General features: G+C 42.2%; 1 protein-coding gene across 2 annotated transcripts in view; it reads left to right on the forward strand.

The window, feature by feature from the left end:
* Positions 1–14,598, forward strand: part of dock5 (dedicator of cytokinesis 5) — a 39,019-nt gene extending 24,421 nt beyond the window's left edge. The window contains exons 27-51 of one of the 2 annotated variants that reach the window (XM_031300773.2): positions 887–982; positions 1,199–1,297; positions 1,591–1,761; positions 1,887–1,987; positions 2,076–2,134; positions 2,390–2,544; positions 2,909–2,994; positions 3,393–3,549; positions 3,706–3,746; positions 3,828–3,918; positions 4,055–4,174; positions 4,443–4,532; positions 4,982–5,086; positions 6,654–6,795; positions 8,213–8,294; positions 8,393–8,477; positions 8,666–8,752; positions 8,855–9,031; positions 9,873–9,956; positions 10,044–10,181; positions 10,413–10,585; positions 10,792–10,936; positions 12,030–12,189; positions 12,454–12,572; positions 12,707–14,598. In XM_031300773.2, the coding sequence (XP_031156633.2) occupies positions 887–982; positions 1,199–1,297; positions 1,591–1,761; positions 1,887–1,987; positions 2,076–2,134; positions 2,390–2,544; positions 2,909–2,994; positions 3,393–3,549; positions 3,706–3,746; positions 3,828–3,918; positions 4,055–4,174; positions 4,443–4,532; positions 4,982–5,086; positions 6,654–6,795; positions 8,213–8,294; positions 8,393–8,477; positions 8,666–8,752; positions 8,855–9,031; positions 9,873–9,956; positions 10,044–10,181; positions 10,413–10,585; positions 10,792–10,936; positions 12,030–12,189; positions 12,454–12,572; positions 12,707–12,811 (2,868 nt within the window). In that variant the 3' untranslated portion in view covers positions 12,812–14,598. Of the gene's footprint in view, positions 1–886; positions 983–1,198; positions 1,298–1,590; positions 1,784–1,886; positions 1,988–2,075; positions 2,135–2,389; positions 2,545–2,908; positions 2,995–3,392; positions 3,550–3,705; positions 3,747–3,827; positions 3,919–4,054; positions 4,175–4,442; positions 4,533–4,981; positions 5,087–6,653; positions 6,796–8,212; positions 8,295–8,392; positions 8,478–8,665; positions 8,753–8,854; positions 9,032–9,872; positions 9,957–10,043; positions 10,182–10,412; positions 10,586–10,791; positions 10,937–12,029; positions 12,190–12,453; positions 12,573–12,706 lie in introns of those variants that run through there. The other variant, XR_004896454.1, reaches the window with a different exon arrangement.
* Positions 14,599–16,405: the final 1,807 nt, after the last annotated feature.

Genomic DNA, 16,405 nt, shown 5'->3' on the forward strand with positions numbered 1-16,405 from the left:
CAACGTGTTTATTGCGCCAGTTGATATGGCAATGACGATTTAAAAAAAAATTATATATTGTGCAGCCCTACTTTAGACACAGAGATTATAATTTGAAAGGGTCGGTACACAAATTATAGAAGAAAACATCGAGTCAGCATGAGATTGTGGGTATAAGCGGCCAAAATGAGTTTCCTTCACAGGGTGGCTGGGCTCACCCTACAGATCAGGTAAACAGCTCAGACTTCCATGCAGAGAGTAAAAAGAGTAAAACTGCTACCGTTTTGCATGGAAAGGAGCCAATAGAGGTGATCCGGGCCTCTCTTTAGAGGCTTTCTGGGCATGTCCAACTGGATGGAAGCCCCAGGGCAGCCCTACAGCATGCTGGAGGAATTGCAGATTCCATCTGGCATGGTAGTACCTAGTTCCCTTGGAGGAGCTGGAGGACGAAGCTAAAGACAGGAACGGCTGGGCTGCTCTGTTTAGCCCGCTGCCACCGGACCTAGACACAGATAAGCGGTTTAAAATGGATAATATATCTAGCCATGCCGATGGTTTGAGTTTTATTTGCCTAGGTTTTGAGATATTTGGTTCTAAGATTTCTGCTACCACCCCAATACAATGGTGAGGTGGATGGAATTTAGTTTGCTCACAGCATTGTCCTCTGTTGTTGTTGTGCAATTTCTTCAAATGTATTTGTTTAATAGTGTCTGGGAGCACCACAAAATACATTTTATTCACGAATATATACACAAAGCAAAGCTATTTGCAAATAAGTGAGAATATGGGTTCTTTTTTTCCTTTTTCTTTTTGTAATTTGAGTGAACCGACCCTTTGATACCGCCCACACTTTGTAGCACGTCTGTGTCCCTGGGTAATTGTACCTAAAGCTGTTCTGTGTGTGCAGGGTCCAACCAGAGGGCACGTTCAGCTGATAATGGAGCGGCTCCTTCGCAGGGTTAATCGCACTGTCATCAGCATGGAGAGATCCTCGCCTCTCATTGTGAGACACGCTGTGGTGTTACAGCAGAAATATGTCCTTGACGACCACGTCCTCAGCATTCATTTCAATATCAAGCACACTGACATCAACACAATCTAAATACAGTAGTTTTCTGTACCAATCTTTTAAGAGCCATAACAAAAAAACAACAAGGAACGTGTGTTTATTTGGACAAAGTGAAAATCATGTGAGTAATATTTGACTCCTGTGCGGCAGGGCCACTATCTCGCCTGCATGACGGCCATCCTGAAGCAAATGGATGACAGGCATTACGCCCACTACATCAGCACCTTCAAGACAAGACAGGATATCGTTGTAAGTGTCCCGGTTCCTCCCCCGTTGGCTACATATCGTCCTGAAACATCTCATCAATAACAGGCCTTAAACCACCCAGGCCACTTACTGCTCCTTAAGGGAATATTGATTATAGACATTTCATGCAATGGATTGGACTGACATGATGAGGATGTCAGTGGCTCTCCATTATGCCGCAGGATCGTTACGTGTGCCTGATAATGTAGCAGCCCCGCTTTGGAGTTGCTTAGTTTGGATATTACGGATTGTATTTCTTTTAAAGCGACAATGCTCTGTTCCTCTGTTGCCCTCAGGACTTCCTCATGGAGACATTCATCATGTTTAAGGACCTGATGGGAGACGTTTTCGCCGCCGACTGGATGATCATGAACCTGGTGCAGATGCAGGTCTTCCTGAGGGCCATCAACCAGTACTCCGACGTCCTCAACATGTATTTCCTGGACAAGGCGCATTTTGAACTCGAGGTGCGTCTCTGTCTTCCCTCGCGTGGGTAGAGGTTACATTTCTTATTTAACAGAAAATCAAAAGCTAGCGTTATGAGAAGGTAATTATGGTATTAATATTTGAAAACCCCTGCTCCCCCTCGCAGCTGTGGAATAACTACTTTCATTTGACCGTGGCGTTCCTCACCCACAAGACACTGCAGCTGGAATCCTTCTCTCAAGAGAAACGGAATAAGATACTGAACAAGTGAGATTATTTACAGTTCATCAACAAACGATGATTTTAAATGGAGAAAACCGTAATTCAACAGTGCTTTGATTTAAATGTGCCACAGATACGGAGACATGAGGAAGTCCATTGGGTTTAAGATCAGAGACATGTGGTACAATCTCGGTGAGTATTTTTGCATCATCTGATAATGCTGCTGTTATCATAGAGTTTGTGTCATTGTTTATTCAGCAGCCGCCAGCGATCCAAGGGGGAATCGCAAGACAATATTTTTGATTGTCCAGTGTCACAGTGCGTTGTTGTTTGGTTTACCACATTATTAGATTTGTCCTCTGTTTGTTGAGAAGTGAAGATGCAGCTTATTGCCTTCTCCAATCACACTATGATATTTCTGCGTGATAATGTTTTCTTGTCCCTCAGGCCCCCACAAAATGAAGTTCATCCCAGCCATGGTCGGGCCCATTCTTAAGGTCACGCTGGTGCCTGAGCCTGAACTGAGGAAAGCGACCCTCCCCATTTTCTTCGATATGATGCAATGTGAGCACAACTTCAGCCCTGGGCGCACGTTTGAAATGGTAAAAAGCTCCTTTTAGAAGTTCAGAACTTTATTTAAATTGATGTGTATGGGCTGTGGCTCGGAGGTAGAGTGGTCGCCCCTCAACCGCAAGATTGGTTGATCGATCCCCGGCTTCTTCGACCACATGTCAAATTGTCCCTGAGCAAGACACTGAACCCCAAGTTGCTCCCCGGATGCTGTATGTACAGCTATACGTCCACTGCTCCTAATACTTAGGATGGCTTAAATGCAGTAATTTCATTTTTTTTTTTTTTTATTTCACTTTAATTTCACTACATTGTATCGTGAATTCTACGTGACGAATTAAGAATAAAGTTTCGTTTTTTTGTGTGTTTTCTTAAGTTCCCCTCTTGTCTTTGCAGTTTGAGAACGAACTGATAACGAAATTGGATCAAGAGGTAGAAGGAGGCCGAGGGGATGAGCAGTACAAAGTCCTGCTGGAGAAAACGTAAGGCTGAGCAGCGGATCACAAAAAAAAAATAATTCTTTCACTCTAAAAGTTGTTTTAGTGCAATACGCCGCTCAAAAAATCCTTCTGGTCTGTGTGATAGGGAATTCAAATAGGAGTACTTCTAAAATACAACAAAGGCATTTATGATTGTGTTTTTGAAAAAAGTCCTCAAGGAGCCTCAAGGAGCCTGAAGGGCAAGACGGGCTGTTTAGAATTGTAAGCAACCTCTAATCAATAGAAACCCCTTGGTAACAGAATGTACAAGATTACAAGATTTTGATGTGCTCGTCAGGAGAAAAGGCAGGCTCTGACATACTGATAAACTGGAAATAGCCCATTAAAGCTAAAGAGTAGCTAAATAAGTATTTTATTTTTTTTTTTTTTTTGATGTGCAGGTTGCTGGAGCATTGCAGACGCCACAGATTCCTGTCCCAGTCAGGAGAGGAGCTGGCTCTGCTGCTGAGCAGCCTGCTGGAGAATCTGCTGGCGTACCGCACCATCACACATGACGAAAGTCCCGAGCACCGCATGAGCTGCACTGTTAATGTGCTGGTACGCCCTGTGCTTATATTTACAACAGGGTTAACCCTGTTTGTGCATTTACATAATTACATACATTACATCACCTGGGCTGTTCTGCAAATTGCTTCCGAGAAAACGTTTTTTTTAAGAGTGTGCAATTGAGATTTTCTTTTTTCTCTCCTGCAGAATTTCTACAAAGAAAAAAAGCGGGAGGACATTTACATCCGGTGAGTGAGAAAGAGGTGCGGAGCATCTGGTTCTTGGACCAAAGGGCTAACTGTGTCTAACTAATGTGCTCTTGTAACCAGGTACTTGTACAAGCTGCGAGATTTGCACCTGGACTGTGAGAACTACACAGAGGCGTCCTACACTATGATACTACATGCTGAATTACTGGAGGTCTCGGACACATCAGCAATTTTTTCCCTGGCTTTAACAAAATCAGATGTTTATTTTTTTTACCCTTACTTACTGTATGTTACAGTGCTTCTAAATGTTCACCTGAATGTTGATTTCTGATCATTTGCTTCCTCAGTGGTCTGACAAACCCTGCGCGCCTCATCTCATACCTGGACATGAGAAGCATGTATGGACCCAACAGGAGCTGAAGGAGAGGCTCTTCCTTGAGATCATATCTTATTTGGACAAGGGCAAGGTGAGTATTAACTGCTCTGCTTGTGAGCTGGCGTCACAGGTTCAGCATTGTGAAACTGGTTGGGAAGTTACTTAAGCCCTGTGGTGTGTCAGTATTCAAATCTCTCACTGGCTGCCACCTATCAACTGTTTTCCCTCGAAGCCACGTGGTGGGCCTTTCACAGAGGACAGCTGGGGGAGCCAGATGGCAAAGTCTAGGTTGTGCTCCTGTGTTGGTATGTTTTTGTTGTATGTCCCCTTTTAACTGATCAATGCACATGTCTTCTCAGATGTGGGAGAAGGCCATTGAGTTGGGCAAGCAGCTGGCCAAGATGCACGAGAGCCACATGTTTGACTTCATGGAGCTGAGCCAGCTGCTGGTAAGAGGACACATGCCATCCTAAAACTTCTAAGCTTTGTAAACTGATATGAAAACAACTTCAACCTTGATGATTTTATTGTCAACGCTTCAGTAAAAGTAGTGGACAAGAACTGTGTTTCAGCTTGTGCAAGGATGAGGGTAGTTGATTGAGGAGATGGAGAAGAGGTCTGTGCGTGTGTGCGTATGTGTGTGCGTGCGTGCGTGTTTACCCAACTCATTTGCACCCAGATAGTGCTTGATTGTATTCTGAAGAAGCTATTTATTAAGTCTCTCAGTGTTAGCCGTTTAGTATGATTGTGCTCCAATAAGCGTTTCTCATAATAACATAAACAAAGAAGACAGCAACCACATTCTTCTTTTGAAGATGTTATTAGATTTCATTTATTATGAATGCTTTTATTTTGTTACCACTATGCTCTGCAGTCTTACCATCTTCTTTGTCCTCAGAAAAAACAAGCTCAGTTCTATCAGAATATAATGCATGCAATGCGGCCACAGCCGGAGTACTTTGCTGTGGGATACTATGGCCTTGGATTCCCTTCTTTCCTCCGGGTAAGGAAATATTTACCTACTTCAGTAAATAAAGCCTTAGAGAAACCATCATGCACCGTGCTCATGCAATGATCTGGCTTTTTTTAAACATTTCCCCGGGCAATGTGCAATAATGTCGAATAAGGTTATTGGCTTTTTGATGACACAAGGGAATGTCAGAATGAATACAGTCCTGTCACGGCATTGCAGAAGCACACCTCTCATATATTATGGGAAATAAGCTTGATCATAATTCTAGCTTTTTATAGAATAGAATAGAATATACTTTATTGTCCCCTAGGGGAAATTTGTCATGGACTCAAAAATGCGTAGTACATAGTAGTAGCTGCTAGGGCTTCCACCTCTTAGTCGATTAGTCGACTAATCGGTCGTTTTGGTCTTAGTCGACTAAGATTTCTTTAGTTGATGAGTCATTTTTTTATGCTTATTCATGCTTAATTACTCATTTCCAAGAAACTTATGAGCACATTTCTGGTAAGCACAAGATTTAAAGTGGTGCTTTTGCAGGATTAATTGTGGAGAAACTCAGTTTTACAGATGGTTCATTAACTACATTTATATTGTGCTTTTCTAGTCTTAATCACCTCTCAAAGAGCACAGCTCTGTCGATTACATCAACTAATCGATTAATCGACAAAATCATGTAAGTGTTAGTCGACTAAGAATTTCTTTAGTTGAGGACAGCCCTAGTAGCTGCTATTACAGACAATAAATACACGTTAAAAAAAAAAAAAAAAATACAGAACACCGAGTTATTGCACACTTCTCAGGCCTATCATTACAAATTGTAGAAATCTATTTAAAATTTTGATTTAAAAATTTTGATGGAGACTGGTACGAAGGAATATTTAAAACAGTTCAATTTAGTTTTAGGGATTCTGTACCTTCTACCAGAAGGCAAGAGCTCGTATTCCGTTTGAAGGATGTGGGACGGGTCCAACAATACTCTCCGCGCCTAAGTACAGACTGCTCATAGATGGACTGAAGGGAGAGCTTATCAGTCCTCCCCATCACCTTCATAGCAGTCTGTACCAGGCGCTGCAACTTTGATTTGGACTGTGTGGAGAGATTGCCAAACCACGCCGTCATCCCATACCTGATAACACTCCATCCATCACTGCTTGATAAAATAAAAACATGATGTTCTGGCTGACACCAAACACCCTTAGTCTGCGTGAAAAATACAGTCTTTGCTGTAAACGGGAACATACATAATCTACGTGGTCACTCCAGCTTAAGAGGTTATCCAGGTGGATACCCAGATACCTATAAGAAGTGACCTGTTTTGATATCCTCCCTATGAATGGACAAATCCCCCACCGACCGAGGGTGAAACACCATCTCCTCAGTTTTTTTTAATGTTAATGGTGAGATGGTTCTTGTCACACCACAGAACAAATTTGTTAACCTCCGTAAAGTACAATGATGGATCTGAGTTCTGGTGAAGCAGACTAAGAATGGCAGTGTCGTCAGAAAATTTAAAAAACAGATTGCCTGGGAAACTATTAGTACAGTCATTTTTTATTGAGTTTCATATGTTGTGTTGCACACAAATGTTCCCCTACAGAACAAGATGTTCATCTTCCGAGGCAAGGAGTACGAGTGGCTCGAAGACTTCAGCCTAAAGCTGCTCTCTCAGTTCCCCAATGCAGTACGGATGACCAGCACAGCACGCCCTGGAGACAACATCAGCAACTCCCCTGGACAGCGTATCCTTATTAGAGCTACAGTATGACCAGGCCCAAAAAAATCAGACTGGACACTACATGAACCTCCATAGTTTTTCTGACCCGAGCCCCAGGTTTTAGGCCAGATCCCGATTTAAAAAAAAAACCCCAAAAAAAAACAACTGAATTTCCACACTGTACCAGCCAAAACACACAGGGCGCATAAGCATCGTGTATAGCAGCGCAGCTATTTTTATTTCGGCGCCCATGTTATCCAATCTGTACCTTCATACCGGGTGCGTAGCGTCTGCGTCGGCCCGCGTGCTGCAGCGATAGTTTTGGCGAGACGCGAGCGTATGTGTCAAGCCAGGCAGGTAATCACATACAGGACCTTTTTAAATAAAAAACATTTAAAATAAAACATGGTGATTTTGGCTTGATCTTGACTTCAGGTGCGAGAGAATCACACACAGCCACACACACACAGCCACATATAGGCTACAATTACCACAGTTTTCTCCACTCATCCTGTCTCTTTCTATCGGAGAGAGTGAGAGAGCGAGCGAGAGAGTGAGCCGAGAGGAGAAGGTCACTTTGTGACCGTCGCGTAGAAATATGAGTCTGGTATGAATGGCCAGGCGCACGATCAGGCATCTATCTACGCTACGCGACACTTACGCGCCCGGTGTGTTCCAGCTGTAAGTTGAATAGATATATCCAGAAGATGGGGGTCACACACAGCGGTACACCGCCTCATACATTATTCATTACATCACACAGACTATAAGGTCTGCGTTAAAAAAAACATCGGGAACTTTGCGCATACCCGACCCGATTCAAGCCCTGGGGAATTTTGAGAAATTACGGCCTGGTTCAGGCCCAATCGTGTTCGGGCAGAAAATCAAAGCTTTAGTCCTCATATGATAAGGCCCATTGCAGCCATGTTAGCAGCAGGGCTCAAGGGAAGGCAATGAGGCTTAAATTGGATGAATAGTCATGAAATGTAATGGGAAAAGTCATGTGAATAGGATGAATTGTAAAAAAACAACCTACCCATAACTTCGTCGTCTAGTGCCATCATCAGGTCAGTATTTAAATAAGTCTGATACTTTGGTTCATGACTAAATCTTTCCCACTGACATTCCCATCATCCTCAGCTGTACTTGTGTTTATTGCTTATTGGCAAATGTGTGCATGCTAATTAGCTTCACTAAAATGGTAAATATGGTAAACCTTATATCTGCTAAACATCAGCGGCATGTTAGCATTGTCATTGTGAGCGTGTTTGCATGCCGACGTCACCATCAAGTACATAGGCCTACTAAGTACAGCCGCTAGCATGGCTGTAGACTTGCTTGACAATTTCAGGAGAAAAAAACAAGTAATCTGATACAATGCAACTTTGCTTTGTCTGCTCCTCCACACTACTCCTGGTCTTATCCTTAGCTGAACTTCACAGACATCCAGTGCTTTACTGTCAAGCCTGTTCTCACCGTGCCGCACCAGTTTAAAGACAAGGGGGTTCCAGAGCAGATATTAAAGTGCGTAACGGAACACTTAAAGGCTGATTTATCTTCTCGTGAACACCTTGGGATTTATAGTTCTCTGCTAACTCACCACTGTCCCTGTTCTTTTGCAGCTATTACAGAACCAATGAAGTGGACAAGTTCCAGTATTCCAGGCCCTTCAGGAAAGGTGAAAAGGACCCAGACAATGAATTTGCAGTGAGTATTTCTTTTTTTTTTAATTACTTCAAAGTACTATCTCATAAGTGTAAGCACACACAGCCATAAATACTGGGAGAAAAAAGTACAATCAACCCTGTGTCTACGCATACCTCACTCTGAAGATTAATAAATACATTCAAATGTCACCCTTTTAATATTTTATTGATATTAATTCTGCCCCACAGACCATGTGGATCGAGAGAACAACGTTCATTACAGCCTATCGCTTCCCAGGGATTCTGAAATGGTTTGAAGTCAAATCTGTCTCAGTGGTAAGAAGCCAACTTGACGCTTTGTGGTTTCTTTTTTCAGTGTCTTTCACTTTAAAAAAAAAAGAAAAAAAAAAAGAAAATCGTATTATACTTGATGTGCAGGAGGAGATCAGTCCTTTGGCGAACGCCGTGGAGACCATGGAGATGGCCAATGAAAAGCTGAGTAACCTGGTGCAGCAGCAAGCCTGCGATCGCTCGCTGTCCATCAACCCGCTGTCCATGATGCTCAGCGGCATCGTTGACCCTGCTGTCATGGGCGGCTTCTCCAACTACGAGAAGGTTTGACTTCTTTTGTTTAACGAGCCAGTTTTTCAGCTGAGCGCACACATACACAGATAAAGACAGACAAGGAAGACGGACACTAAGAGTACAGAGCCCTGTACTGCACTGTGTTTGTTTAGAGTTGAGCTGTTTGCTGAATCAGGGTCAGGTTGGAAGTTCTTTTATTCGGAATAAGCCTTTGAGTTGTAACATCTCGTTTTTCGAGGGGGTCCTTAGAGACATAAAATATCCCGTACAATCACAATTAGACAAGACAGTTAACAAAACAGCAACAAACAAGCAAACAAAAACAAAGAAAGAATAAAACAGAGCAATACATATCGGAGGGAAAAAAGGCATCAAGATCAGGCGGAGGACGAGGCAGAGTAAGAATTAAATTGGATATGAGTAATATGGCCAGTGGTAGTTACAGTGATATAAAGGTGTTATGGACAGGTGCACTTCATTTTGTAATAAGAGGACATGGCATTTTTGAAGGAGTGGAGAGATGAAACGGATCGAATATTTACAGGTAGGTTATTTCAATCCGAGGGCGTTTTAAACATGAAGGCTTTTATGTTTTTTTCTCAGAAAAAAAACGGCTGTGCCAAACTACACTCATAACAGATAAATCATACAACTGTAAACATGCGATAACATACATCATATGCTTTTGTAAATCTCATGTTTCTTTAACATGAGTTCTGGCTGGCCTCGAGCCTGTTCTTAGCTACAAAGTTGAATTCATAAGGGAAGTGCTGTGGCCTCGTTGTCATGCTGCGGAAACCTGTTCATTTGTTGCTTGCAGCTATATTTTATTAGTTTGTTTAAAACGCTGCCCAATTTTCATCCTCTGTAGGCATTCTTTACAGACACCTACATCCAAAATCACCCCGAGGACCACGAGCGCATTGAGGTCCTTAAACAGCTCATCGCCCTGCAGGTAAATCCTTCCGCCGTCATTGTCATTGACACTGGCCTCAAAGCAGAACCCATTCTGTGATACTTAAGTGCCCGTCTTCCCCTCCAGATCCCTCTGTTGGCAGATGGGATTCGCATCCACGGGGAGAAGACGACGGAGCAGCTGAAGCCCTTACACAACCGTCTGGTTACTTGCTTCCAGGACCTTCGGGAGAAAGTGGAGAAGCATTATGGCGTCATAACCTTGGTGCGTTGCCAGCCACAAACTCAATTTAATGTAAGAGGGTGCCAAATTAAGCTATTGGCCCTCCCGCCTTCCTATCAAACTCTTCTCATTCAAAGCAGAGTGTGCATTATATAAGCGCAGGACCATAAATCTTGCTTTAGTCAGTCCATTGCGACTCTAGTTTTGCCTGTCATTGTGCTCCTCCCCTGCCAAGATTCCCCGATGATGCTTAATCCCATTTGTGTGTCCCAGCCCTGCTCTCTCACTGAGAGGAAGAAGAGTCGCGTGGGCTCGGTAGTGATGCCCTACATCCTGTCCTCCACCCTGCGTCGCATGTCTACTGTCTCAACCCTCTCCAACGCCTCCTCAGGCCTCTCCAGCGGCTCGGCATCCTCAGACGGTCCCTCCTGCATTTCCTCCCAAGAGTCAGTCCCCTGGCATCCTCTCCCTGCTTCCTTTATCTACCTTTCCCCCATGTCTGGTTTTGTCTGACATTGTGTTGCCATCACTACAGAGACTGCTTTCTGCAAACACTGATGATTTTTTTTTCTGTCTCAAATATAAAAAAATGTCTTTGTGATTGTACATCTTTCTGCATCTCTTTCTTCTGCCCCTGATCGTTCACAAGCAGTTCCTTGTTGTCCCGTCCCAGCGATCGCAGGACCTCGGTTTTGTCCCGCTCCGAGGAGGACAACAGGATTGCTCGAAAGAACAGGAAGGAATGGAGCGTGAGCAAATCCCAGGTCCTACTGGAGAGACAGTCCGATGCAGATGAGGTAAGGCTTTATGTCTATCTATCTATCTATATATATATATATATATATATATATATATATATATATATACACACACAGTGCTCAGCATAAATGAGTACACCCATGCTAAATTTCACTAAAAAGAGGAATAAAAAAATCATCTTTTGGAAATTGATCTTAATGCCTTAATTAAAAAAAATGAGGAAATATCCAACCTTTAAGGGCACCAATTTTCTATGTGAATGAATAATGTATCGTAAATAAATAAATGTTCTTCCTTAAAATACAGTCGGCATAAGTGAGTACACCCCTATGTTAAATTCCCATAGAGACAGGCAGATTTTTATTTTTAAATTAAAAACATTTCATGGATCCAGGATACTATGCATCCTGATAAAGTTCCCTTCGCCTTTGGAATTAAAATAGCCCCACATGATCACATACCCTTCACCATACCTAGAGAGTGGCATGGGGCACTTTCCATAAAATCATCTCTCAATGCAAATCAAACCAGCTATTAGGCTAACTGAAATAAAACCATGCCAATCTCTAGGTATGGTGAAGGGGATGTGATGATGTGGGGCTATTTTAATTCCAAAGGCCAAGGGAACTTTATCAGGATGCATAGTATCCTGGATCCATGAAATAACTGGCCTTTAATAATAAAAAAATCTGCCTGCCTCTATGGGAATTTAACATAGGGGTGTACTCACTTATGCCCCCTGGATTTTAAGGAAGAACATTTATTTATTTACGATACATTATTCATTCACAAAGAAAATTGGTGTCCTTAAATGTTGAATTTTTCCTCATTTTTTTAATTAAGGCATTAAGATCAATTTCCAAAAGATGATTATGATTATTCCTCTTTTTAGTCAAATTTAGCATGGTTGTACTCATTTATGCTGAGCACTGTATATGTGTATGCATGTATGTATGTGTGTGCATATGTTCTGCTATTTTCAACAACACACTTCCACTCAGGTGAGTATATCAGCTGTGTACTCGACCATATGATCCTAATATTGAGTTTGTGCTACTCGGTTGGGAATTGGGAGTAGCTCCATTATGCTTGACTGCCTTCTATATCTTTGTTTTCCGGTGTTAATTCCAGACTCCTCCAGAGAAGCAGCAGAGACCCAAGAGTTTACAATTAGGAGACCGACGGCTTACCCTGTCTCTGTTCCAGGGCGTTTCATCCCACCTCAGCCTATCGAACCCTCTCAGCCCGCTACCTGCCTCTCCACACACACCTCGCACGCCACGCAGCTCCAGTATGTAGCAGAACAACTACTGCTCTGACAAACACCGCACTGCATGTCATCATTTTATTTTCTCTTAAAAAAAATATGCCTTGCACACAGAAAAGGAAGAATACCATGCCTGCTAACCTTGTGTAAGCACATTCTGGTCTATAGCCCTAATCAGGTCACACACACACACACACACACACACACACACACACACACACACACACGTATGTATACTCACAGATGCATGCGCTCTGAAAGGCTTTTCTTTCTTCCCTCCTGTGGTAGGTTTTTCATCGCTTCTCAGTGACAATGATGTCAATACCATTGACACCCCAGGGACCCCCCCACCCATGCCTCCGAAGAAACACCCGCACGAGATTGACAACCCCGTCTTCTCTTCAGAGGTACGACTGCTTGGGGAAAATAGCACCCTCTCAATGATGCATATTTAATGACGTGTAAGCGTTAAAATATTCCGTTTTTTTTTTTATTATTATTTGAAGTCCTAACATGAACTCTCGTCTCTCCTTCCCCACAGTTCACGCCTCCGCTACCAATGAAAATTGAGAGCAAGCCTCCTCCGCCGCCTCCGAAAACGCGGAAGTCGATGTTCCCCACATATGAGCAGACCCCCCCCCACTAAGACTACACCTCCGCACAGGCTTTAAAGTTCCACTAATTCTCTGATTTGGCTGTGATGATAGCGCAGACTCATTGCAGAAACAACACAGTGAGGTACACATGCAGGACCGTCTACGTGGGATGTATGCAAGATTTTCAGCGGGGGGGGATGGGGGGACAATCTTTCTTCTGCAAGTCACTAATAATTCCAAGCAGTCCTCTTGTTCTCAAGTTTTAGCTGATGTTTTGTTTTTAAGCCGCAGAAAGAATTTTATGTGGGTTTATATTCATAAGAGGGTACTACTGCGCAAAAATGGATATATGATTTTGGGTACATAACATAAGGTCACTACGGCCTTAGATTGAGTGTGTGTTTTAAGAGGTTATGAAACAGTGATTTGATGCTTTAAAAAAAGAAAAGAAAAGTACAGACTTGATCACTCGCAGGGAAAAGGAATGACCAATGCTGCAATGTAATATTTAGCTTTTATGTGCTGGAGTGACACTGGATGACTTCTTTTCCCTGTTTACCGGCATTCCATATTTGAACAGGAACACGCTGCATTAGACACATGTCAAACTTGATCAAGAGCAGGGAATACAATGTACAGAATGTAACTATGTTTGAAATGTAGTGATTTCGTGTCCGATGATGGTGTTCAGTAATATTTTGATCAAACCCATTTCCCCCGAACCACAATGTTTCAGAGACACTGGATGGCATTAATGAATGTGTTGCAGATTATGCATTTGTTTTGATGTTTATGATGAACTGAATACTGTAACTGATGCTTCCAAACTGCATCACGTTGATGTTTGTTTTCAGTGGAAGTATGTTGTTCTTTAAAGGGATAGTTTGACATTTTGGGAAATGTGCTGTCTTGCCGAGTTAGATACTCTGTACCACACTTACATCTGTATGGTAAATATGTAGCTGGAGCCAGTAGCTGCTTCGCTTAGCTTAGCTTAGCTTAGCTTAGCATAAAGACTGGAAACTGGAGTAAACAGCTAGCCTGGCTCTGTATAAAAGTAACAAAATCTGCCTACCAGCACTGAAGCTTACTAATTAAGGTGTTATATCAAAATAAAAATGTGGTTTTACGAGGGGTTATGTGGGGTTTCACACGGAGCAAGGCTAGCTGTTTTCACCTTGTTTCCGGTCTTTATGCTAAGCTAAGCTAACTGGAGGCTACATATTTACCGTACAGATCTGCGAGTGGCATCGAACTTCTCGTCTAACTCTTGCCAAGAAAGTAAATAAGCTCTCTTCGCAACATTTGGAACTAGTCCTTTAAAGAATCCTAGACGCTGTATGGTACACACATAATGCCTTTGAAGTTCACTTTAGTTTTATATTTCAGGTCTTTAGATTTTTTTTTTTTTTTCTTCTTTTTTTCAATTCATTATTGAAGTGTAAATTATTGCTATTCATTTAATTTTAATATTCCCATTGTTTTGCACACCCAGCGTGTACAGAGATGGTTTATTTTTATGCAGCATTAATTGAGGTTAATTTCAACCTACCACTTTACTGTGCGCTGTTTAAATGTTTTACAAGAAGCAATGCCATTTTAGTGCCTTCAGAGTGCTAAATCTGTGCATGTAACGCTGTTTTGAAAATGATCAAATTGAATCGATAATTAAGTGTTTTATTCTCAGATCTTAAATTGTTTCACAAGGGATTCACTTTTTTGTACACTACGCATTTCCTAACCAGCATCAAATACATTTTATACAAACAATGCCTCAAGAGATATATAATGATCTTTTTTATGAACAAAAATAAAGACTTGTTGAAAGACCAGCAAACTCTTATTTTCTTGGTTGTTTTTAGAAAGGCATCTTCTCCGTCTCTTTACCACAATCCTGTCAACACAGTGAATACAGATTAGTCTCTGTGCCCTCCTCCTTGGAAACTTGGCGCTCACACAGACAGTCATTTTGGACGCTGATGATAGGGTGAAAAATTACCCATTCAAGCTCAAAACATCTGACAAACTGGCATGCAACTGTTGATTTATGCATTTCAAATACAATTACAGTAGTTGTTGGAAAATGAGGCTTCTTTATCTCACGCTGATGCAGGAGCTAAAAGGGCATCATCTGGGGAGGCCATCTGCAGGGAGGAGTTTATGATTTGGGGATTTATGGGAGTTGTTTGATGGGTTCTGGTCTTGCTAATCTGGATTGCTAATGTCCTGTTCCTTCCTGTCAGATAGTGAGATATGGGATATCACTCTCCCTGTAAGTCTCTGGAGCAAAACAACATTTGAAGTGATATTCACCCATGCAAGGAGAGCAGCGTCGCAACTGCCAGGTTCCGCTGGATGCACAGGAACATTTATGTAATCTGAGGACATCGAACAGTCCCGTTCCTTTCATGTACATTGTAGATGTCTTCCCAGGCTACTCTCAACTGACAATACGCCAATGACACATTCTCTCACTCTTATATAGTTATACAAGTTAGACTGAGGTCTCACACCCACGCATGCAGTTTCCATTACCTTGAGACTCAAAGACTCCATGGAAAGCAGTTGGTTAAGTTTTTCCCAGTAGAAAGCTACACAGATGCAAAGTCTTTAATATATTTTTACAAGTACAAGTACATTTACTCAAGCTCTGTACCTAAGTGCAATTTTGAGGCAGCCTACTTTTTTTGGTATTTCAATTTCATGCTACTTTATACTTCTACTCCACTACATAGACTGTATAAAAGCTCCACTACAATTCAGATGAAAATACACATGTCTTTGAGTTGTTAGCAGTTCCACAAAAGACATTTCCTCTTCTCTAAACTTCTCACATGGTTTCATTTAAATAACTGTTTGAGGCCCAAACTGGTCAAAGTATTCAATATTTCACCCAAAAAAAAAGTATAAATCATCTCACGACCCCTCGGTTAGAAACCGCTGCATACTTGCTTTTAACCAAAGATCATCTATACTAAACCATCTCTTTTATAACCATGGATGTATTGACCGTCTCTGTTTTAACCATGTATGTATTAAGAGAACGGTTTTAACCAAGCGTTCGCATACGTAAAATGGCTGCCACACGTATCCTGCGTTTCTTTTGGAGCGTAGGTTGTGCACGTCTTCAGAAAAATGTACGCTACGCGTCTGCAAGATGCAATTCAGCACATGAATGTGGGGGCAGTATATCATCTGACAGGCAGATCAGCAGCTGTTCCACACTCCAGCCATAGACTGTAAATATCTTTGACTCCAGCTCCAGCCAAGGAATATCTTCCGGTCTCGGCCAGGGATGATATGGCCCTGATCTGCCCTCTAGTTGATACGTTTAATCCTCCAGCTACACGCATAGTACGCAGGCAAGTAAGTGAACAATGCCGTTCGTGCTGCTGCTTGTCTACGCGTACGCATTGTTAAAAAGCAAGTATATCGCCTTTATGCTACCTAACTGTGTAGTTAAATTTAACTAGCTCCACTTCGACTTATAGGCCTATATGAATGCAACAGTAGGCCTACTAACAATTTATGTCAGTCATGAGGGAGACATTTTTCTGTAGGAGTACTTTTACTTTTGATACTTTCACATCAGCTGCAGCCATCTTGGCTGGTCAACGGCACTCCTCTTTACTAAGCTAGGTCTA

The sequence above is a fragment of the Sander lucioperca genome, chromosome 2 (genome assembly GCF_008315115.2).
Source record: "Sander lucioperca isolate FBNREF2018 chromosome 2, SLUC_FBN_1.2, whole genome shotgun sequence".
Classification (NCBI taxonomy): Eukaryota; Metazoa; Chordata; class Actinopteri; order Perciformes; family Percidae; genus Sander; species Sander lucioperca.